Source organism: Cydia amplana, chromosome 2 (assembly GCF_948474715.1).
Source record: "Cydia amplana chromosome 2, ilCydAmpl1.1, whole genome shotgun sequence".
Classification (NCBI taxonomy): Eukaryota; Metazoa; Arthropoda; class Insecta; order Lepidoptera; family Tortricidae; genus Cydia; species Cydia amplana.
The window spans coordinates 14,641,023-14,667,927 of record NC_086070.1 but is presented as its reverse complement, the minus strand read 5'-3'; the positions used below and the strand labels follow the sequence as shown (position 1 = coordinate 14,667,927).

At 37.8% G+C, this 26,905-nt stretch overlaps 4 protein-coding genes across 4 annotated transcripts; 1 reads left to right on the top strand and 3 right to left on the bottom strand.

Moving 5' to 3' along the window:
• Positions 1-861: 861 nt before the first annotated feature.
• LOC134662158 (uncharacterized) lies at positions 862-1,843 on the bottom strand. Its single transcript, XM_063518423.1, has 2 exons — positions 1,791-1,843; positions 862-1,224 (listed from the first exon to the last, which is right to left on the bottom strand). The coding sequence occupies exons 1-2, from the start codon at positions 1,806-1,808 to the stop codon at positions 862-864; spliced, it is 381 nt and encodes a 126-aa protein (XP_063374493.1). The 5' UTR covers positions 1,809-1,843.
• A 7,088-nt stretch (positions 1,844-8,931) lies between these two features.
• Positions 8,932-14,455, bottom strand: LOC134657730 (charged multivesicular body protein 4b). The gene is made up of 5 exons (XM_063513297.1): positions 14,156-14,455; positions 13,080-13,257; positions 12,411-12,561; positions 11,175-11,289; positions 8,932-9,073 (listed from the first exon to the last, which is right to left on the bottom strand). Exons 1-5 carry the CDS (start codon positions 14,334-14,336, stop codon positions 9,030-9,032), a joined length of 669 nt encoding a protein of 222 aa, XP_063369367.1. The 5' UTR covers positions 14,337-14,455; the 3' UTR covers positions 8,932-9,029.
• A 1,088-nt stretch (positions 14,456-15,543) lies between these two features.
• On the top strand, positions 15,544-22,212 carry LOC134657712 (armadillo repeat-containing protein 6 homolog). The gene is made up of 9 exons (XM_063513278.1): positions 15,544-15,773; positions 15,938-16,081; positions 16,188-16,405; positions 16,605-16,761; positions 16,928-17,063; positions 18,240-18,405; positions 20,629-20,722; positions 21,275-21,424; positions 21,974-22,212. The coding sequence occupies exons 1-9, from the start codon at positions 15,657-15,659 to the stop codon at positions 22,187-22,189; spliced, it is 1,398 nt and encodes a 465-aa protein (XP_063369348.1). The 5' UTR covers positions 15,544-15,656; the 3' UTR covers positions 22,190-22,212.
• LOC134657721 (tektin-4-like) lies at positions 18,778-20,113 on the bottom strand. The gene has a single exon (XM_063513287.1). It carries the CDS (start codon positions 20,020-20,022, stop codon positions 18,781-18,783), a length of 1,242 nt encoding a protein of 413 aa, XP_063369357.1. The 5' UTR covers positions 20,023-20,113; the 3' UTR covers positions 18,778-18,780.
• Positions 22,213-26,905: the final 4,693 nt, after the last annotated feature.

Genomic DNA, 26,905 nt, shown 5'->3' with positions numbered 1-26,905 from the left:
ATTCTTACTAACTCTTAGTCTATCCACAATTTCCGCATTTGCTTAATTGTGTCTAAACGACTTCAAGTTTCATTTAGTCACTTTATGTAGTTAAAACTATCGAAACGAAAGCGGAAATCTTGATAAGTAACACAAATAAACAAATTTTCATTTAATGGATTTCTAAAACGTTTAATAAAAAAAAATTTGATAAAATCTATCCTTTGGAGAATCATTCAAAATAAATTCAAATAAATATTTGAACAGACTTAAAAAATATTTAGGGACAAGGATTATTTTAGGTACCTTATTTATTTTTAAAGATAATTACAAAATACCTTATTAACCACCTCTATAACTGAAACATATCCTCTATTCTCACCTCTATTAATGGGACCCTCTGTAAATGAGACAGAAATGTATTTGTACCTGGCTAACTGAGAGCCTGGGTAAGTGGAATACCTCTTTAAGTGAGACAAATCTGCTCGTCCCTTGAAGTCTCACTTATCCAGGTTTCACTGTAGTAACTTCAAGTTTTACTTTTTCATGACGAGTAATCACAAATAATTGCATGTCACAATGTATTGAATGTGTTTTGGTACCTAAACTGTACAACAGGAGTTTTACCTAAGTTATATACTTATATCTATTATCTATGTACCTACGTAGGTACTTAATTATTTAGAGCCGGTTGCACCAACTACAACTGACGGCCTAATCAACATCATCACCGGTGTTATATGTTATAAGTGTTATAACTGTGACAAACGACAAACGGTTTGGTGGCCGACCCTTAGGTTGTTACAATTACGTAGGTACCTCATTAGATTTGGTTTGGTAACAAATACTTATACATGAAATATAATTGTTTACCAGTCCAGCCTAATCATGATGATGATGAATGATGATGCGGTGTTTACTGTGGTCAAAGTAATGGCTTAACCTCTCGGCTTGATGCGGATCTAGGATCAGCGGTTCCTTTTTGGGCTTTTTGCTTTCTCCTGATAGCAAATTCTTCAATTTAGTAACCTTTGAAGTAACCTTCGGTATTACGTGAAATATGTCCACCTTCTTGGCGTTTTCTAGGTTTATCCCCATCACAATTTTAGAGAGCTCTGACGCTGCCGTCTTGTGCAAGGCTTGCAAATTTTCTTTTGCGGTGTTCAAATTTTCTTTTGCCGTTTTTGTTAGTTCTGCGATGTCTATTGTTGCTGTGGAGTAGTGGAATATGGTAAAGAGAGATATCTGGGAAAGAAAGGAAATTATAATATTAAGAACTAGGTACCTAATTGAACATCCTTAACTTCATATATCTATATCTATAGGTATCAAAAACCTATGTTGGTCTAAAGATGGGTCTTTCAATGCCTACTGGAAATCTAAGTAATCATTATCCTTTGACATATGTATGTACTAAAGTCAAACAATTACTTAGGTATAATTCTTATAAATCATCTTCCATTACCGAAACAATCAACTAAAATTAAAGCCAATCCACCATTGGCATTATCGTAAAAAAAAACATGCATAATCAAGTCCGTTGAAATAGGTCCATTTAATCTCGTGGCTTATTGTTAGTGAATTTTCTTGATTATTGGCCTCGTGAGAAAGCGCTTTTAAGGAAGATAAGGTAAACGTACCGGTGCTCGACGCGGTCCCAGTACATGGCATCTTGAAACTTAAGTCATTGTCAATAGAGGTAACAGCAGGTGTCATCTATTGGCCATTAATAGCATGTCGAGCACTAGTACGTTTACCTTAGATAGCTATTTAAAGCTATTTAAAGTAACTAGGTACTTAATTGGACTTACCAAAACAAGTAGCTTCATGACGTTTGATTCCCTTCGGACTATCCTATCAAATGGTCAGCAGTCATGGACGCTAGTATTTAAATATTGGCCACAACATCTTATTACGTTCCCATACGGCCCTATTCTGATTTGCATTCGGTAATATGACAACGGCTTGGGTTAATTAAGTGAATGGAGTGTAGGTACCTTAGATAAACGTTTTACCGTAGCATTAACTTTTTTTTTGAAGTGAAAACTTCTTTAGCGGCGCTGGGCACTTTTTGAGGTGGAGAAAAAATGATAAACTGGAGACAGCGTAAGGCGATCACGTGACCGTAAGGTTTAGATGGCCACTCATTTAGATGGCATTTAAATCAATAAAGAAAAACTCAATGACATAATTCAATAAAGCTACATCTTGATGAAATCGCTAATAAAAGTGAACTCTAGTACTGGTGAATAAAACTCAAAATATCATGACCAAATATATTTAGATGCGAGGTCTGCAAGGTAACTTTACAATTTCTATTCGAATTTTAATCAATTAACGCTATAAATTTGAAATTCGAATTTTAAACAAGCTCACTGACCAGCAATTTCGGAACTAGTTTTTCAATAGAAAGGAGGATGAGTCCATTATACATAGTGCTGCAGTCATTTTGGACTAGTCATAGAGTTTTCACTTCTGTCGGCACTCCCGGAGTGCAACCCGTTGTTTTTTTATTGTTTAGACACTTTTACATTATGTATTATTCAAATTCATACTATATTTTGAAAAGGATAGGTACGAGTATGTACCGACGTTTTAGGTTATGTAGGCGAGATGATATCTGGGCTATAACCGCGAAAATCGAATTTCGTTAGTTGCGGGCATTTTTCTCTGTCACTCTAATTATGTCTTAATGAGAGTAAAAGAGAAAGATCCCCGCAATTTATTACTGAATCGCGATTAGAAAGGGATTGAGATAGCTGTCAATCCATATTGATTTTGACGTAAGTGTATGGAAATCTGTTATTTCTAATCCCTTTCTGATCGCGGCATGATAATACGAATTTCGGTTTTCGCGGTAAACCCCCAGAGATATATATAAGTATCACACAATAGAGTAACATGTGTGCTTGCGGTCAAGCAAATCGAGCAAGTCGAATTTAGTTTTTGCTATGATTAACAAATAACAAATAACCTTTTTGAATACAGATTACACAACTAGTATAATTATATCTCGTTCGTTTTGATTAAAAATTATATATTCAAAATGATATTATAAGGCAACAACGGTGTCTGATATCGAAAGATGGAGGCTATATCAATTACTTGGTATTTTAAATGGCCAATCATTGGGTAGTTTACCCTATTTAACGTCTGTACAACATATTTATAACTTGGAACGGCACTGAAACTTTAAAGAAATTAAAAATTCAAACGCTCACTAATCCAGAATACGCCGTCTAGCGAAAGTGTCATTACAATTATCAAAATTCACCTCACAAATCACGCCGCCGTCTGCATGGCAAACAAGTGTACCTACAAGATTTATCGTACTTACACCCCTCTGTTGTAATTGTTGTATAATCGGTTGTGCATGACGCTATTTAATTAGGACGTGAATAAATCAACCAGGATTCTATGTCGCAGAATGTTTCAATGATTTATAACATTTATATTAGTACTAAAGTACGTAGGTCCATCAAATATTTACTTCAGGAAAATTTAAAATACTGCAGATAACTAATGGCTTTACACTTTACGAGGGCTGTTTGATAAGTACCCGTTTATGAAAAAAATTATCAGTTGTTTTTGTTTATATGCATTTATTTTTCTTCATAGTCTCCTTTTAACTCTATACACTTGTTCCACCTATATTCAAGCTTCAATAAACCATCCAAAAAGTATGATTTCGGAAAGTCATTAAAATAGGCCTCTGTGGCGGCAATGACTTCGTCCTTTGATCCAAATCGCTTACCACCGAGCCATTTTTTCAGGTTGGGAAACAAAAATAAATCGCATGGGGTCAAATCTGGAGAATACGGGGGGTGAGGCAATAGGGCGTAGCGTAATTGTTTTAATTTAGCCATCACAACTCTAGACGAATGAGCTGGTGCGTTGTCGTGATGAAACAGTACTTTTTTATTTTTTAAATGGGGTCGTTTGTCCTTCAACACAGCGTCAAATTCATCTAATAAATTGGCATAGTACTGCCCTGTTATCGTTTTCCCCTTTTCTAAGAACTCAATATGTATAATACCCTGCGAATCCCAAAAAACGGTCGCCATGACCTTTCCAGCCTATGGAACGATTTTTGCTATCTTTCGCGCAGGTTCACCCGGTAAAATCCACTGCTTCGACTGCCCTTTCATTTCCGGAGGGTAGTGGTGACCCACGTTTCGTCTACGGTTACGAAACGACGCAGAAACTCCTTCGGGTTACGTTTGAACCAGGGATGTTGCGGATGCCGATTTTTTGACATCCGCGGATGCGGATGCGGATGCGGATATTTAAAGTCTCACATCCGCGGATGCGGATGCGGATGCGGATGTCAAGATTAGGTACTTAGAAAACGTCAAATATCACATTTTTAGTATTATTTCATTAAAAAAAAACGAAACGTTTAGTATTTGAGCAAGAATATAGGTGCGTTATATTTACTAAACAGTAACTTGGCCGACTTTTCTGGATCTAGACGATTTCGTTATAGGTAATGACGTAATTTCCTAGCACTTACGCCGCCGCTAAGACATTCCTGTACCGACTTGTTCGACATCCGCATCCGCATAAGCTCCGCATCGATTTTATGCGGATGCGGATGCAGATGCGGATGTTGAAAATAATGCGGAAGTTCCGCGGTTGCGGATGCGGATGCGGATGTTCGCAACATCCCTGGTTTGAACACGGCCAAACACTGCTCCGAAGTAGTCAGTCGGTTCCGTTTTTGCTCCTCCGTGAGTAAACGCGGCACCCACCTCGCCGATACTGTCTTCATACCCAATTTATCTTCTAATATGTTTTGTACCCGCTCGATTGGAACATTTACAGCATCAACGATTTCTCAAAGTTCAATTCGGCGGTCGGCTAAAACGATATTTTCAATTTTCTTAACCATATCGTCTGTAGTCACCTCAATTGGGCGGCCTGGGCGATCCTCATCAAAGACGGTTGTTCTCCCCCGCTTAAACTCGTTAAACCAGTATCTGACGGTTGTCATAGAAGGAGCACATTCATGGTAAACCGCTTGCATTCTTACTTTTATTTCATCACATGTTTTTCCTTCCAAAAACAAGAATCTAATTACAGACCGATACTGCTCTTTCTCCATTTTCACAATTTTAAGTTCACGCTTTCACTGAATCGCTGTCAAATGAGAAAAAAACAAAAGAATGCTGTTTTTTTTAAATTTTCCCACCTCTGAAAAATGGCTTAAAACGATTGTATACATATTTTCGGCCCGTGATATTAATACATTTGGAAAACGGGTACTTATCAAACAGCCCTCGTATGGCATTTATAATTATATTCTATAGGGTGTAATCATAATCGTTACGAAAAAGTGTAACCAGGCGGTTATTCCGTAGGAACAGGGCGCGTCGCCAACGTGCCAATCGTTAACGTTCCGTATAATATAGTAATTTTATACATTTTGCGTTTGCGTCAAATCCGGTAGTTCAGATTTTTTACAGACTTGTTTATGATGTTGGCCCAATGAATAATCCAAGTTTGTGACCTCGAGCGCCGAACGCAACTTTGTCAAAAATCGAAAAATCCGCGAGATTAGAACTGTCTCTGTAAATTGAATAGTTTCCGAGATAAAGGCTTTCAAAATATAGATTTTTTTGAAATTGAGTTCGTATGCTAAGTGAGTGCAATGAGTATGCACTTTTGACTCGGGCGATGCCGCTTGGCACGATTGTTCCTAAGGTCAAACAAAGCTGATTTGGGCCAGTAGCCACGAGATCGTACCGTGCCTACCCCCCAAAAAGGGAGGGGAAAGGGTCGGATCCCCAGGTCCAATCTAAGCTATATTTCTTCCTGCTCTTAGCAACTAGGGCAAGTTATATATCATTTTCTATACAGCATTTAGTTTCGCGTTTCTCCATCGGAAACACCTAAAGTGAACACTAATTTTATGATTGAACCCATACTTTGCTATTTACAGTGTGTTATGAACTCATTACTTATTTATACACAACAAGCTCTTAGCTTTTGTTTACTACTTGGTTAATTTGGCTCATAGCCTCCAGTCGGACACAGCTAATTGCTATGAAAATAAAATTAAAGAAATAAAACACCGATATCTTTAGGTAAAATGTATTGAATTATAAACAAGGTAAAATTAGAGCTTAAAGAACATACGCTTCCTTCTAGTACATACATGTAGGCAGTAATCCTAAGTTACATTTATTGACGTTAGTTCGAATGAGAAACAAATGTTATGTACTAATATTTACTACTTACTTTTAACCAACTCCGGTGCCGAAATGGGGTAAGGTCAACGCTTTTTATGACAACTTTGATTGAACTGGATGAATAAGACCACTTGCTTCTAGTTTCTTTTTCGCCACTCAGCCTAAATTTTATATGATTTGCAATAAAGCACTAATAACAACCCTTTTATTTTATCACCAATGATATAAAATTTCTCCCTACCCCTCTGGTAAAAAAAAAACACTATTATGCTAAAATATAAGTACCTATCCATAAGATTTAGGTAGGTAAAAAAACCAAATAAAGTGATATAACTCATATGACATTTAGCGATGATTCGAGTTCAAAGTTCAAGCGTTTAGTAGCAAATTTTCTTATCTAGTGCAAACATCTTCGAAACCTAACAAATTAAAATTAATATAAAAATAGTTTTCTTCAACATATTGATTAGAAAAACAGCAAATAAATATAAATTATATTACAGACATCTGCCTACCCATATCCATCGGATTCTATCAATATTTGGACTAAAAACTGATATTTGTACTATACTGAACATGAATTAGGTATTATGAAGTATTTTACAGAAAACAGATTAAAAGTAAACGTGAACACTACAAATTTGAACTATGAAGTAATAGTCTATTCATCTTGAACAGTTTTACATTTGCTAGATCTGAAATCATCGCAGTATAGTACAAAATTCAGTTAGTAAATACATATATAAGGCAGATTACATTTAATCGCATTACATAAAGCCGAACGATTGTTTCATACATATTTATATACACATGTTCGAGTGAAGGCTTACTTTTGATAAAATGTGCCATTTCCCTGTTACATATTATTATATTCACCGATCATCCAATCAACCTTCATGCCTAAGCCAAAAAAATGCGAGTAATTTCGCTCCATGCTCACGCTAGCGGTGGTGACCGCCATACGTTTGTGAACACAGATGTAAAGCAGTCTACATTAACTTCATTCTGTGTATATTAACTGCTTAGCCAACGCGCCAATCATTAACGCAACGTAGCGTAGTCATCTCTCTCTATCACTCTTCCATATTAGTGCGACAGTGACATTTGCGTTTCGTTCGCTACGGAGCGTAAACGATTGGCATGTTGGCTATGCACCCTGATTGCGCGTCTAATTGTGCAACTCATGCGACACCCGCGGCGTATTCGCTAGATCTGGACGCACCTTTACATTTCCATACATTATATGTACAGTCGACTACAAAGAGATGTATCCACTTTTTCACCTTACTGCCTTGTAATAAGGTGAAAAAGTGGATACATCTCTTTGTAGTCGACCCTACATATAGTTTGTCAAATGACTGTCTTATTTCAAACATAGACAGAGATAATCATACTACGAGTATCTTTGTCTTGCACTAGTATTAGCCCCCAAAAGAAAAGGATGAGCATAGTTTTTTTGGTTCTTATTTACTGACAAATTGGTTTGACCTACTATATATGTTTGCAGTGCCGGATTTACCACTAGGCTGAGTAGGCTGAAGCCTAGGGCTGCCGATTTTAGGGGGCGGCAATTTTGGGTAAAAAAAAAGTATTTATTTGCTTTCCAGATAGGGTCGTCCTGAAATATGCCGCTCCCCTATTTTTGTGTAAAATTTAAATAACAAGCATTATTTGTCGATTTTGCCGCCTTCTGTCATGTCAAGACACTTTATATTGAGACAGACGTCTGTCTGTCAGAAAAAACCGTCTGGCCGTCTGGCTGGACGGACAACAAAGTGATCCTATATCCGTTTTTTCCTTTTAAAGTACGGAACCCTAAAAATGTACTATTTTCTATCAAATTGCGTTATTTTTACCGATAAAATTTCGCGCTTTCATTTTGGTACATTCTTTGTGACCCATCCGCACTTTACATTTTTTATATCTACGTGATTATCGCTTGTGAGTTTGGGATGGTCGGCGATTCTTGTGTCTTCGTGGTATTGAATCTCACTACATTTTCCCGATCCCATGCCGAAACTCAGGTTAGAGTGCTCTCGACATCAGATACAAGCTTTTCATTACCTTCCAGCACCACAGAACCTGGCATATTGGCACGGCCTGTGTAATACGCATCCATTTGTATAGCATATTCTCTCGAGCAGACCTCGATGCCAGACCCAACCGAACGCCTTAGCTACCTACCTATATGCAGCATGACTGCCAATACCGCACCTTGACACTCGGTGGCCAAAACCCAGCGGTAGTTACCCACCGATCGCCGATCAGATCAGGCAAATATAAGGACGTCGTATCGTCATTGAGTGACAAAAACGGCCCATATAAATCTGTATCCAGAATAGTGACGTCACCTTATATGCATTTTAATATGGCTATGGTGTGTTGTACTATAAAATTAAAGGCCTCTGATTGGAAAGTACTTTAAAAAGCTATAAGCGAGGTGGATAGGGGCGGCAAATTTGCATAGCCTACGGGCGGCAAATGTCTAAATCCGGCACTGTATGTTTGTCATAGTTGGGTACAATATGTTAAATCACAGAGTTGAAAGATAGACAGAGGTAGGATCTCTCAACCAAAAGTGACTTAATAACAATTCTGATCTGGTATTTCTTTAACTCTGTGTTTAATACAAGGGCAACTTGCACCATCCCGCTAACCCGGGAACCCAAGTGTCTAATTGTACTGGTAACAGTTCTAACTCCAGGTTTAACCGGTTAACCCCACCACCCCGGGTTAGTAGGACGGTGCTTCACTTCACTTGCACTTCACTTCTGTTTGAGCTTAATTGTGCAAAACTAAACCTTCACTCGACTCGCTACCGTCAAAATATCACAACGTACGAGTAGTTCATCAGTCAGCCTACGTAGCCCAGGACTGCAGCTTTGCGAATTCCTCGTCGTCCTCTGAAATAGAATAGTACATTATTGTCGAGGTTCGGAAGTAGCTACTTGCAGGCTGATACAAGATACAAGATACAAGATATTTATTCATAAACAATGTCAATTGTGTTTGAATACATACAGTAGAAGCATAACATTAAATAAATTCATGAAATACAATGTCCATTTAACCAAACAAAAAAAAAACATTAATAAAATAAAGGAAAGAATTTGAATTTAAATTTATTTTCTCAAAAATGGACGGCAAAGTCGACGTTGCCGGTTAAAAAATAGGTCGCGAAGTGCGTAGTTTATGGTCACTCAAAAAATTAAAAAGTTAAAAACATTGCAGTCTCGATTTCGGGACTGCAATGTCACATACAAATTCCATTATTTAACGAGTTCCAAACTTTTTAAAACTTTAAATGGCCATATCAAATGAAGGCATAGGTCCCTTAAACAGCCAAACAGATGATCAGCACTTATTATTATAAAGCCTATAACAGACTATCGCACCGCACCGCGACCTTGGAGCGTCGCACCCATAAGTGAGAGCGAGAAACAGATATCTCTTTCTCGCTCTCACTTATGGGTGCGACGCTCCAAGGTCGCGGTGCGGTGCGATAGTCTGTTACAGGCTTAATGTTGGTACCTCGACTATTTAGGTGTCTCAAATAGGTTGGCGTATTTTCAGCAGAAAAATACACTTCTTTTTTTTTTAAAGGCGGCAAGCAAATTTTTTTAATGGTTGTATTTTTTTCTGTGAAAATTAGAACGTTGCTTCTGTAAGTTCTGTAAAATATTTCTATTTCTTGCACCATTTTTGAGAAAAGCACTATATATGACTCGGCTGGAAGGCTACTTGCTGGCTTCGGATTCAATTAAACGGACTCCCAAGGTCGTCCGTTTAAAACGAATCCTCAGTTCCGAATTTCACTTTCAGAACTTTTTAATTTTTTGAGTGACCATAAACTACGCACTTCGCGACCTATTTTTTAACCGGCAACGTCGACTTTGCCGTCCATTTTTGAGAAAATAAACATTATTTATTAGCTACCGTCGAGTCTTCGCGCGGTCTTCGTAAACTATAAGTATGTGACTGTCAGCGACCCGCTAGGCGGGTTTTCTGTTCGTAGGCACTTTTCGCTACATACGGTTTTTCCCGTGTTATCGCCTACGCTCGTTGCGCGTGATTCGCGCTGACACGGAAAAATCTCTAAGTCCCAGGGGATATTTGACTGTAATTAATTTTATATCTATGTACATACAGGGAAGAACTTCACGAAAGACCTTCCCGGAAATATTGCGTCGTTTAAGTGACAGAAGAGATTAGTAAGGGCCAGAATCATGAATTATCAACGTTTATTTCCGAGCGTTGACGTAATCTCACTAATGCCATAGAATAAATAATAGTTCTAAGTACAGAAGACTCACTCTCTAACAAAACGCGTCTGTTACGATCAGCACAGATATGGCCGCTAGGTGGCGACAGCGCCACGCGCTGCTTATGGCTTTCCCCAAAATTGGGGCCGAACGGATGTACTTTTAGCTACCTGTATCAAAGCGACGAAATCGCGGAGTGAGACACGCCTGCTAATGCATGAACGACGCATAAGTATGTCAAATACTGTATATCGAGTCCATGGGATTCTAAGTTAACTTTCCTGCCAACGCGATATCGTGAGGGGTTAAGTAGTAGTAGTAGTAGTAGTAGTAGTAGTAGTAGTAGTAGTAGTAGTAGTAGTAGTAGTAGTAGTAAACTCTTTATTGTACAAAAAGACATATTAAAAATAACATACAATTAGTAAGAAGTACAAAGGCGAACTTATCCCTTTGAGGGATCTCTTCCAGTTAACCTTTGAGTAGATGAGAGGAGAAAGTGAAAAGAGGGTGACAAATGCAGCAAAATGTACAACAAGGTACCAGAAAGATAAAGGATATAAATACATACAAAATGTATAGGATAAACATACATATATTACACAAAAAGGAATGGGGAAAATACACTAAAAATTGGAAAGAATTAGAAAGATATAATGCAACTATACAATAGAAATATAGACAAATTAATCAGTCAGATCAGATAAGAAAAAGTAAGTGTGTTGCTAATAGTATTAGTACTGACCAGTCTGCTTGGACCTGCTGGGCTTGGGCTTGTCGTGGACGAGCTCCGCGCTGGGCACCTCCGGCAGCGTGTCTGTGGGCACATTGATGCCCAGCATCTCCTTGTCGAGATCCTCCTGCGAATATCATAACACAGATAATAGGGATGATGACACATGTTGAATTTTATAACAAAATCTAGTAAAATAGATAGCAAACGAGCAATTTATCACAATAATGTGGATATTAAAATAAAGTATTGAAAAATTACAAAAATACCTGAAAGTTTCAAAATTTAAGTTTTTTTTAACTTCCAAAAACGATAAAAGTAAGGGTACCATTCGATTCCTTACATTTCATCCAAAAAAATATTGTATAGCAACTATATACATAAACGCAATATTTCACCGACAAAAACGCAATTTTCTTGTTTTGTCCATACTACAAGATGGGCGATGACGTCACGGCCCCTGGCCGTTTTGTATAGGGCGTTTCGCGAGTGAAGTGCGACTGTCTGCCTTTGACTACAATTTCTGACTTTTGTGTTACTTTAATGCAATGGGTCCCATATAGACATTTGATCCTAAAAACAAACCCGATCGATTGATACCATAAATGAAAATTAGTCATGTAGCCTATTATATAGTGGCTCAATACGGTCGCGTACAGGAAATAATAAAGTTGCATAAATAGTAAAAGACACGATCATTGCATAATAGGGAAATAAATAGGTTGCATATTGCGAAAAGATAAGGCCTTGGCAAAACATTTGGCGGTAAGGAATCGTTGTGATATGTGTCATCAAATCATCGTAAACTAAAGAATCGCAGCCCATTATAAAGAGTTGAACAACGTCATTAGATGTGACGCCATAATACGTGTCAATACGATAACTTGTGTGGATGAGAACAAGGGATCATCGGGTTGATTGCTCTCAGAGGGATTTTTCTAGTCTCCTATGATCACAGAAATTAAACTGTCTTGTTTTTTAAAGCTAAATTTTGACTAGCTTATAATGGTGCAATCACACTGGGTTGCAGCCTGAAGCAGTCTGCAGCATGCAAAGTCAGTTGCCTGGCAACCTTGCTTACTGCGATTGATCTGTTGCGACCCAGTGTGCCATTAAAGTTACGCGGTTATCACACCACTCTGGTGGCGAGACACCGCAATGCAAGTGTATGACAAGGCACTGCTAGCACAGCGGGGTGGTGTGCGGATCCTCAACCAATGTGAAGACCGCCTTATTAGCCAAATGTACCTGTTCAAGCTCTTCCAACTCCTTCTCGAGTTCGTCCTCGTCGATGTCGTTGGGGAAGGCGACGTTGTTGCTGATGGCGTCGGTGATCTCGCGCGAGATGTCGTGCTGTTCCGCGATGTCGTCCATGATGTCGTGCACCTTGTCCACGTCGCTGCATGCGACAAAATATAATTTAGAATATGTATAATGTGATGTACTGAGACTCTCATGAGATTAAGGTGAGAGATAACCTCGTCCTTGACCATACATTGAACAAGGCTGTGTTAAATTTAAAATACTTTTCAACAAAACATTGGATGGATAAAGACTGGATAATCACTACACCTTATAAAACAAAGTCCAGCCGCGTCTGTCTGTTTGTATGTTCCCGATAAATTCATAACTACTGAATGGATTTTCATGCAGTTTTCACCCTTCAATAGTAATTCTTGAGGAAGGTTTAGGTCTATAATTTGTTAAGATTTTGTGTAACTCATGCGGGCCAGGTCACTATAGTTATGAATAAAGTAAAGTGCTAAGCATGTCTATTTTGACATTTTGGACAATCAGAAGTACTAAGCCTCCAAATAACAAGGCACATGGGTTGCTAACAAGGCTAAAAATTAATTCTAGTAAAGTGTCTCAAGGTTTAGTTCAGTAGGTATATGAATTTTATAATAAAATACTAACATATCCTTGTGAGCAAGTTTCATTGCGTTGGCAGCATCCTTCATTGTGTTGAGCACCTGGGCATTGGTGTTAGCCCCCTCAAGTGCCTCACGCTGTGCCTCAATCTGGGTGAGTGTCCCGTCAATCTGGGTGAGTTGCTTCTCATAGCGCTTCTTACGCTTGAGCGCGGCGATTGCAGCTGAAATGGGTTTTTAATGATTGTGAACATTAGGGGAATAACATGGACTGATTGTTTAGAAAAACATGTAGCTGGTTAAGTATACAAGAGATATGTTTAATAACTAAATTTCACCCAACTCTTCATTGTTCCACCAAGTATGGCTTGTCTAAATGAGCAATTTCATATGACGCCTTCAGGCGAAAGGTAAAAATTTCACTCAAATTTTTATGATGGTGATTCATAATTGCATCATTATGACAGTAGCACCAACATTACCTTGTGATTCCAATTTAATGCCACATATGTGTTTGACTCGTTCATATGGCACATTAATGATTATGGTACACAATTCGTTTTTGTTAGAAGAGAGTGTGAAACTAGACTAGACAGTCTCCCATTTCAGGTTGTCATCAAAATCACAGTCAAATCATTTCATACCCTACATGAGTATATGCAATGGGTATGAGTACAATTCACAAACTTCGAAATAAGCAGCAATTAATGTTGCCATTATCAGGAGACTGTCTATTTTGAAACTGCATCTTAGCAGTCCTGTTTTTCTCAACAATATAATATGATTAGCATTGGAAAATGCAAGCAACATTAAACTAGGTCTATGTAAATCAAATTAAGTCGTAAATTTACCCTACTTAGAAACGTACTTTCTTTTATTACATCCATTATTTATCTATGTATAAGGTGGCAGTAGCCGAACTATCACTTGCTCTTGGAGTTATTATATGATGAGTAAGACAATATAGATGCAAAGAGATACAAAGGGCAGGTCGGATAGTAGCACTACAGACAAAAATAATAATGAATTCAAAGAAAATACAAGGTCATGTCAACAAAGAAATCCTTGCACTACCGTCATTTAATTGAAGTAATTACCTAATAGATTTTAATTGCAAGTTACCTCGTTTATTTTTGGTGCCATTTTTCCTAGCTGTTTGGATTTCTAACTCGATTTTCTTCTCCAGAAATTCCTGTTTCTTGATCAACAACTCTTCAGTTTCACGTAATTTTTGTATCGCCTCGTGCGTTGTCGGGCCTTTCTCCTCTTTCTTGCCTCCGAACATTTTCGTCAGGAAACTCATTTTGATAGTTTAAATCCGATAAATTAGAGACGCAAATTCTTGATTGAACACAGAAATACGTACGAGAAAATTATATCCTTCTTTTGCAGCAGTCGATGCGTCATCTGTGCAGCGTTCTAAAAGTAAAATCTTATAATGTTTTATAGTTTACCTTTATTACAACGTTTGTTAAAGATGAACTATTCATGATTGTCAGATTTAATTTCTAAAATTAACTTAAATTTGATAGCGTAAAACTGAAACAAATACAACCATTCCGAATTAAAATCATTTTACATTCTATAACGACAGTAAAGGACTAAAAGTCCGAGTTTTCGAACGCTACTTTTGTAAAAAATGTAAAAAATACGGCACGATCCGTTTCAAGATATATGTCCATTTATGAATATTGGTTTATAGAAAAGATCACTAATTGTAGTTATTGATTTTGTACAAAACATGTACTTGGAAATGAAATTTGGTTCAAAGTAACTTTTATAATGGGAAACCACTAACTAAATATGGCTCAACATTTTCTATAGGGTTATTTCTATCCGTTTTACGCAATTAACATAACATTTATTTGACAACTGACGTTTCAACGTTTCAAAGACTTGTTTGGGGCCTTTGGCGGATTAGCGATGTGACGAGTTCACTTTTTTTCAATTCGAATCATTCGAATTGATTCGGCCGCTGATTCGAATTCAAAATCGAGTTGACTCGACTCGACGATTCGTGTGGTTCGCGACAAGGTCACAGGCACAGGCGCGGAGCGAGTTGAGACGGCGAGTTACGCGGCAGTTGTTGTAAAAAGAACCTTCAGGGCACGGAATTAAGGTTTATTTTTGAATGGCCATACTAGCAGTGAACTCGAGTTGGGATACTTGGAATGGCGAATCAAGCGGCAGTTGTTGTAAAATGAACCTTCGGGTCACGGAATTAAGGTTTATTTTTGAATGGTCATAGTACCAATTCGAGTTGAGACGGCGAATCGAGCGGCAGTTGTTGTAAAAAGAGCCTTCGGGCTACAGTATTAAGGTTTATTTTTGAATGGCCTTAGTAGCAGTGTGATAGCGTTGACTCGGCTCGGCGAGTTGTTCGCCGAGTTAGCTAGTGGTCGAGTTGATTCGAATTGCCCATAGTCTTGATTCGAATGAACTCATCTGTAGGCTGATTCGAATTATTCGAATCAGATAACTCGACTCGCCCATCGCTAGGCGGATGTGATGTGAATTTCTTTCTGTGAATCACATACCGTATGAAGAATAAATTACTATTAACTGTATTTTTGCGAAATTTAAAATAAAATTTGTTATTTCAATATACGGGAGCATTATAAAAATGGTTCGTGTTATATCTCAAGAGACCTATGATGAAGTGGTTCAAGAGAATATCCAAGAATTTGACATGAGCGCGGAGGAAGCTATCCAAGATGCTATAAACCAATTTGAAGCTCAGGTAAAGTTTTGTTATTGTGAACTTCAAAAACTCTTTTCGAGTATTCCAAGAACCTTCCCAGCAATGCATTGTTTTTTTGTTACTATTACTAGAACTAGTTAGTGAAAAGCTTAGTTTACTGGGTTATGCATGAAATGAAATAATTTATTTTCACATGTTTTCAGGGCGTTGATTTGTCAAATATAATAAAAGATTTAGTTTTAACATCCGGCGATGACCATGAGATCTCCAAATCAATAAAAAAACTCCAAGAACTCAAGGATGATGGTGACGACAGTGAAATATTAAAGGAATTAGAAATTGTGAAGGTACTTTATATTTTTAATATTAATATAATAAGCAGGGATTATCTGTTTCCTTTTTATTTTGCCATGTAGGTTTGCATCAATAAGAATAGCACTCTTTTTCTTCTAGGCAGAATGCAACAAAGACATAGCTCGTAGGGTAAAAGCAGGCAAAGAAGGTGCCTATACATTATTACTAGAACTACTGCAAGCGAGACATAAGATGACCCTGGAAACAGTAAATGAAAAAGATGCAACATTTATTATAAATGTCTTGAATACTTTAATAGCGCTAATGGATGTGCAGCCTGATTTGTTAGATCAGAAAGGTGCTGATGTTATTAAAAGGTATTTAGAATATTTCAAACATTTAATAGTACAAAGTTTGAAAAGAAAATGCAGTTTTTGACATATTTTGCATTTAATGAATTATCAACCTTCACACATTTATTTTAGTAAGTACCTACACTGTCCTATCATACTACCTAGAAATGACATGCTTCCTTAAACCAATAAAAATCATAACAAGACCTTGCATCCTTCACAGCATTTTGGATAACACAGAAGATGAGAATATCCTGATAGCCACATTGAAATGGACAAGCACATGCTGTATAAAGCATGAAATGAACCGTCAAAGGTTGTTTGCGAAAAATATTGCAAGCAACTTGAAGTCTTTGCTGCAAGTTGAGAATAATGTTAAGGTAAATAAATTAAAAGGCTCTTTTATTTAAGAATAGTTTAATATCTAAAATTTATACCATAGCAAATGGAAATATGCTTGATTTAGGCAACTGTGTTTAACTTTCTCTCTTGAGGCTTCCTGGTAAATTTAAGTTAATTTATTATTCATTATAAGTTTATTTTCAGTTACTATCAGAAGTGTTATCAGTAATCCGAAAATTCCCCCTGGACGATGATATTAGAGTGGAATTTGGCAAAGCACATGACCATGCCAGGGAACTTGGATTCCAGCTACTAGAGCCATTAACTAACTTGTTAAAAGGTAAATATACTTACTGTTGTTGTAAATAGTACATTACTGCAGACGCCGGGAAAGAAGGGCTTGCCGGGTGAGTAGGTATAGCCGGCCGACCGTAGGGAGGCCGGATAGTGATACGAAGCCGGCAAGACCTTTTCACGGCTAGGCATGTATAGTGCTTTTCTCAAACATGCAATGAAATAAAAAAATACACCACTCAAAAAAACAAATTTATAATCTTTATAATAAAAATCCAACTTCACAACAAAAGTTTTTTAATTTTTCTTCCAATCACGCCATAATTGTTTTTTTTTTACGGAAGTCGTCCGTATTTCGCGTGTGTAGTGTTCGAATAGACCTTATTAGGGCCATTATACACAATCTGATAATAAGAATCTCAATTTCTATAAATAAAATAAATGCAGAGGATTTTAAATATTGTCTATGGTCTCTGGTGACTTACGTATAGACAAAATTTTAAATTTATTCATCAACACATTGAATCATACAGATTCGTATTCTTAATATCAGTACGTTCGTGTATAACAGGCGTTAACACGGATATTTTGGTCCGATAACCATTCATTCACCAAAAATATTAAAAAAATATATAATTCGGCTGTTTAGTCTGTTCATGGACACAGACCCCATGTTTACATTAGAATTAAAAAAAAATTACTTCCCGGCCTAGGCCTTCAATTTCGTATGAAATTCCTTTACAGTTCTCTGAAGTTGCTCCGCCCTAAACGTGATACTTCGAAGCCTGATATAACGCCCGGAGCGACGACATTTCATTGCATGTTTGAGAAAAAACTATTTACAGTACATATGGCCCTATTTTTCCGCACTAGTGCGTAAAATAGCACTTTTCGTGTGTATGTCAAAAGTTTAAAGGGCCATATGTACTGTAAAACGTATGATAGACTTGCGAATAGGTAATTCGCAACTCATGTCGATTTAAAACATTTTAATTTATAACTTAACTTTTAATTTATCGCCACTAGTTTCGAATTTCCTCTTTTCCGCACTTGTATCGTAAATAACTATTTTGATTAGGTAAATCATCAAAATTCAAAGACATAAACCAGGTATAAAGCATCTTTAAAGCAGAAATCATAAAAATTAAGTGTAATTGACTGAGTGCCCATTTACCAAGAGTCATATAGTCTCTTTATGTTTTAATAATGCATTTGGTTGCAGAACACACGACACCACCTTTAGTATCAGAACTGATGTCGACGATAGCGAGTCTCCTAGTACGCCACGAGCTGTGTGCTACGGTGGCAGAGGGTGGCGCAGATGTATTGTTCACAGTGCTAGCTGACAACTCGGAGAACGCCGCGGTCGTGCAGCAGGCGAGCAAGCTGTGAGTAGCAGATCGTGGGATAAATTCCTGTCCGTCCAAAGTGTCCAAACCATAATTTCGTTATGATATTCAATCAGGGAAACTAAAGAGTTAAGTTAAGTTAATGCAGTGTATATGGAGCTGTTCATAAATTACGTCATCTAATTTTGAGGATTTTTGACCCCCCCTAAAATCACCCAAAAATCGTGCTTCGAATGACCCCGTTTCCACCTACGTCATGCTACCATCATCCGATGTCCAGACCCCCCCTCCCCCCCAATTTAAAATGACGTAATTTATGAATAACCCCTATGTAGATAAAGTAAACACGTTGAAAGCTTTCTTACGATAATAATAAATATGTAGCTACACACAAGTAAACATGTCATAATGCTCCTAAAAGCCACACATCTTCTCTGCAGACTGATAGTGGGAGCGAAGGAACAAACACCTATCATTATCGCAGAAAAGAGATTTCTTCTTAACGATAATCTCGTTCTCCAGCCTTCCTTGTTCGTGAATCAATTCAGCCCTCAACTTCTCAGTCTCTAATGAACGTTTCTGCAAGAGGGTCATGCTGTCGTTCAAATCTTTTACCTCTTCAATAAGACCAACTAAGGACCCTTCCCTGCAATTCTCAATATTGGGTCTGTAGTTCTTTGTATGAAGTCTGGTTTGAGCCACCTGGATCCGCTGCGACACCTTCATCATTTCGTCGTGCAATGTCTCCAAAATATTTTCAGATTCAACTATTTTTTGCAACGTTAGACGCAACTGATTCTCCAACTCGATTTTTACTTGTTCAGTTCTCGCGATTCTTTTGGATAATTCATCGTTTACTTTGATATCTTGTGAACGCAGATCCCTGGCCGTATTTATCAATGCCGCTTCGACTTTAGCTCTCAAAGCTTGCGATTTCTCCATCGCTATCTTAAACTGGTCCAAAGTCGATACAGTATTATATTCCCAAGACTGCACATTGGACTGGCCTTCAGATAGTCTGGTAGCTCCTGCTGAATCCTTTATATTGACGGCTTTAGTTTCTAACTCTGCATTTTCACTTTCATATTTAAATGCCAAATATTTGTTACTCCAGTCTCTTTCCAACGCATGCTTCGCCGCTATATTCATCGCCATCTGATTCTCTATATCCCTAAGCATTTCTCTGTGCAATCTCTTAACATTTTCTATCAGAGCAGACTCAGTAAATAAAGCTTCCTGGGGTTCGTCGTAAACCAAATCTGACTGCATTCTGTTCGCTCTGACATCAAGACACTCTTCAGTGATGTACTCTGGTATTTTCAAAGTATCCATAGCATTTTTGAGTTGCTGTCTTTGTGATTCCAGGACTATAATTTCCGCATCGATGTCTCGTATTGCTCTTTCTAACTCAGCCTTCCAGTAATTAATGTGTCTCGCTCTATGCCTCAACTGACTTGTGCTATCGCTGTAGTCGTGGCAGGACGTCTGGTTCACTTTAACAATGCAGTTTTTCGTTATTGACGTGTTCTTGTCTGTTGTATCGATAATATCTCCTTTCAGGACGTCCAAGTTATGTTCATGCCATTCTCTTACAGTCTTTAGACCGTAATTTTTATTTCCGAACGACAGGTAGTCTCCTTTTTCAGCTGTGGTCATGTTTATCAAAACAAATTTAGCCCTGTTATTGAATCAAAATAAGGGTTTCTTACCCGGATGTAAGCGAATGTAAAATTGCGCTACCTTTTGCAGGCTGGGCTGTGTAGCAGATTTGCACGTACCTAACTATTTATTGATCAAACAATTTGTTGTCAAGGAATATATTTTGTTCTGTTAAATCAATAAAAGGGATAACACGGCTCGGTCACGGGATACAAAGGCATGGCATAATAACCTAAACTGTTTTAGTGGTCATTTGCCGACCGGTCTAGCCTAGTGGGTATTGGCCCTGCCCTGCCTATGAAGCCGACGGTTCTGCTGGGTTCGAATCCCAGTAAGGGCATTTATTTGTGCGATGAGCATTTTTGGTCCTGAATCATGGGTGTTTTCTATGTATGTACTCGTATATGTGTCGTTGTCTGAGTACCCACAATACAAGCCTTCTTGGGCTTACTGTGGAACTTTTTAATATTTGCCAATCAAAAAATGACCTTGATGTTTATGTTAAAAATTGAATTTTGATTCTCCTGGCTAACCCGGTATAATTAATTTATGCAGCATAAAAAGTATAATTATTGTAATGTGATTTATATATTATATTTTTAGGATTACAGCTTTAGCCGGTAACGACGATGTGAAGAGGCAGCTGATTAAAAGTGGAATAGTGCCTGTCATAGTGCTGCTACTCACTAGACACGCGGTGAGTTTTTTGACTACTACACCACGATAGTGGTAAACTAGCATGCAGACCGACAGACGGTAAGCGTTCACCATAGCCCATGGATGCGGGCAAGCGTTACAAATTACAACCAAGTATACTTTTAAACGTTCATTTTCTTAGGCCCACTTGCACCATCCCACTAACCCGGGATTAAGCGGTTAAACCGTTAACCCAGAGTCAAATTGTACTGGTAATCATGGCAACTCGTAAGTGTAAACGGTTAGCCCCGGGTAGTGGGATGGTTCTTAGTGTTATTTCTCACACGGAGCGGCCAAGGCGCTCACAAATATCTGAACACGCCTCTATTATTAAGGCGTTAGAGTGTGTTCAGATATATTTAATCACCTCGGCCGTTCCCATATATCTGATGGCGACTGTACTTACCTATAAATCGTAGATGTTTCGACTTACGATTCCACCTTAACACTAGAATGAAGACTGCCGCACATATGTGCCCAGCAATTGAACGTGCCGGTATGGACCAGTGAATGAATGATGAATATTTGTAAAGTTGACTTGTTAACTTTACAGAGCAATGCGTCAACAACAGCGTCCACCCTAAAATGCATCGCGGCCCTAACCCTGCGCGAGACGCCGCACAGCCGCCTGTTCTACGACTGCGGGGCGCCTGAGGCCATCGTCGACTGCCTCAAGAGGCACCCAGATAACGAAGCAGTACAGGTAACAGTCCAATCAGAGAACTCGTAGAAAATTATATAGTCTAAAGTAAAATTCGTTATATTAGGTAATTTCACGGCAGAGAAGAGAAAAAAGTAAATTTTGGTTGCCAGAATTTAAAATATCTGTTTATCGTTGTTGATTTGGCTAATAACTATAGGCGTTACCTGTTCCGATGTTTTTTTATGTTTATATACTACATACAGCATAGTAAGACCAAAATTCTTTAAACAGGAGGATTAACACAGAGTAGTGCGAAAGTTAGTTAAATGTCACAAAAAATAAATTAGAAAACCAAAGAAAATTTGTATGAAAACAAAATATAAATAAACGAAATATGTATTAAAATAATTCCACAGTTCAGAATCTCGTGTTTTTAGTCACTCATCATCATTCTTGTCATTATTTTAATGTTAATATGTCTCAAGACAGTTTAAATTCGATGATAACTCTAAATATCTTTTTTTGGCGGAAAAAACAAACATATGTACATACAATGTGCGGCGATGGCTTTAGAATGACGAATAAACGTCATATTTAAATATTTTCCAGAAAAACGGGTGCTGGGCGATCCGCAACATGGTAGCTCGGTGTCGCGACATGAACCCCAAGTTCAAGGAGCTGGGCGTGGAACCTATCCTGTTTGCTGCTTACGAGAGGTTCCTCAAGGACTTCGGTTTCGACGTCAAGTCGGCGCTGAGGGATCTCGAGTGCGATGTCAAGTTTGACGAGCAGTGGACTGGCAAGGGCGTGGAATTGAAGCAGTGATGTTCTTACACATTTATATCTTCATAATGAACCAACCCAAATAGGGAATATTACGCGAATCTCTGCGTAGGGGGCGCCACTTCCACAATCAGTCACAATCTAAGGGTCTACCCCAAACGAGAGTCGAAATTTTGTTATGTAACCTCTCTATCACTCTTGCATATTCGAGCGATTAAGAGGCAGAGAGCCGATTTCGTGTTTCCGTGTAGACCCTTTGTAAACAAACCGCCTTGATGTATCAATGTGATTGTCTGTGAAAACTTGTCAAAAAACAGTTTAAGGTACAGTATGTATAAGTTACTCTATGGTATACTAAAATCGCTAGTGCTGCACTCTGGCGGCAAAACATTGCAGTAATACTCCCTATTAATTGGTTACTGTGACACACAAAGATAATGTCTAAACAGATGTATAGAAAGATATCCCAGTCGCAGGACTGGGAAAAGTAGGTATTGACAAATTTTAGTACGTATCATTCAAATTCAATATAACGTTATTGTTATTGTAATTTTTGCTTTTGACTATAAGTAAATGTTAGTAAAATAACATTTACATTGACAATTTTAATACAAATAGTAAGCACGAAATTTTTTGATTCTATGCAAGAAGATACTTTGCTTGCAGATTAATTACACTCTGTAACATGTTTATTGTGACATGCTTTAAATATTGAATTGATTTACATTAAATTTGTACTAATTTTATTAACAAATGATGTCGTTTTAATTTCTTTAGTATGTACTCTTCCTTATGAATTGTCCTTTCTTATAATAAAATTAGGTTTGTCATGGTCTGTAGAAGGATTTAGAATGAAAAAAATACGGAGCGGTCCATGTGGTCTAATTCACTTATTGTCCATTCCTCAACCGTCTATTCCCCGAATGTCTGAAAAATGATAGGTGTCAATTTCATCTAAGGGCGCGTGTACACGGTGCCGCCTCCGCGCCGCCGCCGCACGGGCTCGTGTACACGGTGCCGCCTCCGCGCCGCCGCCGCACCTTCGCGCTATGTACACGAGACGCGTAAAGCCCGCCGCCGCACCTTCGCGCTATGTACACGAGACTCGTATAGCCCGCCGCCGCGCCGCCGCCGCCGCGTGTTTTACGCGTCTCGTGTACATAGCGCGAAAGTGCGGCGGCGGCGCGGAGGCGGCACCATGTACACGCGCCCTAACCATGCTATTTTCACAATTTGACGCTCTGATATGTCTGATGGCGACTGTGCATGTAAAAATCGGACTTTCGCGGAATGGACATAAGTGGAATTAGACCTATTCGAAACACTGGACGCTAGGGGAAATGGACAAAATGGACATATTTGACATTAGGGTAATTAGACCTTCGAAGAATAGACATTTTGGGAATTAGACCTAACGGACAGACTGGACTGAACATTTAGGGAATTAGACCACATGGACCGCTCCGAAAAAATATATTTTAATATTAAAATATTTATTGATTCAAATCAAATCAGAATTATAATAATAGTTTAGAACTGGCAATCATTGGTATAATTCAACTTAACATTAACAATTAAACATACTTGTGACGTATGCAGGCCTTATTAAAATTTAAGGAACACCCATGGGAATAATTCCATTTTTCTTTACACTCCGTCAAGAAAATTAGTGGACCGCTAGGTCGTTATAGAACTATGTCAAAGTGGCGTATCCAAATCGTATCTATTATAACCAGTGATCGGGGATTTCTATGCCACTCGGCGTGAATGACCTCAATCATTATGCTAGTACGGATATGCCGCGGGATTCCGGGATTCGTGTGCGATATAGGAGAGTGTTTTGGCATGTTACTGTTAATCAATTAATCATGCATTGCATATATTATTAATATTAATAATTGAAAATTTGAAATTGAAAACTTAATAATTTTTTGAATAATATTTTTTCTTTAAATCATAACCAACACTGTTTTTTACAGTCCTTTATTTTATAAACGAATTACCAACACCGAAATAGCGTTTACTTTTCGAACAGTTTTGTTCCTATCGCGGGCCAAGTGGCGTATCCATATTACCATTTCGACTTGATCTTCCGCGGTGTGGCATAGAAATCCCCGATCACTGATTATAACTGCCCATTTAACGTACATAGTTTCTTAAGGCCGGTCCATTTTGCCGATTAAAGATCATAAATGGCCAATATGGGTACGTGCAAAGGAGCTAAAAATCCCGATCGATTTAAAGTTGCATAAAACACATTTTAAAACATATTAAACTAAACAAAATAACTAAAATATCAAATGCAGTAACTAGATTTCCGTATAACACAGCCATTTTATAATTAAAGTACGGAAACCTAGTTTAATAAATTGCAAAGAAAAATGGTCATAAGCGATGACTGGACATAGTAAGTGTTAATAATCTGACCAGTCTATCAAATAATTCTAAAGTATGGAAGAGTTCTGCTAAAACCCTGCTTGCAGTCGAGGCAGCGGTAGCGAGCATCGAGAGATAATATCCGAGCTAAATATATATATAAACGCGATTAATTTATTGTGTTCGATGCGCAAGGTCTAAGACTAGTAGTAAAGTCAAACTCGGGGCCACACTTTTTTTCTTACGGCGTTATTCATAAACGTCTGCTAAGGTAATCAGCTGATGATAGTCGTTGTCCCTCTCTATGGCATAACGACAGATAGGGACAAACGACGATTATCAACTGATTAAGTTAGCAGCCGCTTATGAATAACGCCATTAGACTTTACACATCTTATACAATCAATGAATGTATCTAACCCACCCACTATAGACAAGACATTCTAGTTTCAAAAACGTGTCTTTTTATTTTAGTGACTCAGTAGGCTTAGCACAAGAGCGCCGTATCTCGTGCGCAAGATGGACTACTCGTCCTGAGTCGTCCCCATCTAATTAATATATTATTAAGTATATACAGTTAGGAAAAGGCGGTCTTACGTCGATGCTCGCAACATTTAACTCTTGATAGTAAGCAAATTATAAATAATCTATTACTTATTATATAAATGAACAACAACGCTTTGTAACTAAAACAAATTAGTACCTATCAAATACCACTAATATAAATTAGATATTCAATAAAAAAAGCTGTGACAATCCAAAAAGGTCATAATGCGCTCTCTACCGCTACCAGATGATGATATAATTTTTATGAGACAGCTTATGAGAGATCTCATAAAAATTAAAACACGTGATGTGTTCGTGTAAGTGTAAGGTATCATTCCCATACTTAAGTTATAGACGTTATAGTTAAACTTTGTGTCTTCGCTTGCTAAAAACAGGTACAATGGTAGTCAAATAATTAGTCGAAACGAGACGAGAACCAAACATGAACAACTAAAGACCGAAATAAGAACTTAGTCTGTTCAGTGCTATCAACAAGTTAAAAACAATTAATAAATTTGTAATTTTTCAAAACTTACACTACACTTTTAAAACGTCTCTTTAACATTTAACAACGATACAAAAATACGAGAGATCCCAAGAGATTCTTAACACATTACATTGATTTTAAAGGGGTACGTAATTTTAGTTCAAAGATTTATTTGTGTGATACAGACAAACAATGCATTTTGTCTTGGCACGTTTTGATGTCTGGGCGGTTAGAGGATAATGTGGCCCTTCGTGCCAGTAACTGAAAAGGTACATTCCTGTTGAAAACGATACTGCAATCGTAAGAAAGAGAGGATAGGTAAGCCTCTTATTAGCTAGTGACACGATTTATTTGCTTAAGGCGCCGTGAGTTCAGGTTCTTCTCATTCACATTGAGCGTGAGCGAGGCGAGGTGCGTCGCAGATCGCGAATATCGTTTTGTATTGTTATTTTTAGTCAGTTTTAACAAAAAAAAGTAATCTATGAGCAATTATCATGTTGACAGCTTTACTGCAATTTTTTGTCAAAATTTTAATAGAGCGTTTTAGACCTATGTTCTCTCGAAAGTTGTTTAATCAGATTTCGAATCGACAGAGTTACTAGAGAAAGGCCTCAAGATTGTTCATCATATTTTTTGGCAACCGTATTATGATCTAAAAAAAATCTAAAACTGCTGGCTGAATTCACTGCACCTTAAGACCTTAACTACACGTAATATAAAACCTATTTAGATAAGAGAGACAAAAATAGTGAAATGGGTGAACACACTGACTTTCCTCGTAGGTACATGCGAAAGTATTACAAGCTACTGTGTAGCAATGGTATGAAAATAAAATAGGAAATCTGTATAAACCACTATCACGACTAAAATTAGACCGTTCATAGCAAAATAAGACTACATTTAAAGCTTACAAAATTGTACACGCCGTAAAGGTAGATTAACATTAAAATTTTAAAGACAATGTTTTAATAGGACCCCACCATTATTTGTCAGAACTTAACTTGGACTGTTTACAATGTTCGATTGTTTTAGTTAAACACTCAGTTAGCCTGTGACCTGTAGCAAAGATGAAGTGATTGTGCAAGATGTGTAAAGTTTAAGACAAATTCGTGCTTGGAATTTAACAGCTGGTGTAGATGGCGCTGTACGATTCTCGTACATTATGCGGTAACTCTGGTTGTCAAAAGTTGATGTTTGACAATCCAGTGACCATGAAACATATGACGCAATACAGCGTCATCTTTTTCAGTGGTCATATATGGGGCACGATTTTTTTTAGCTTTGCACTCATGTCTGTAGTGATTTTGGAAAATTTTACAAGATATAAAGGAAGTTTTCAATATATCCGA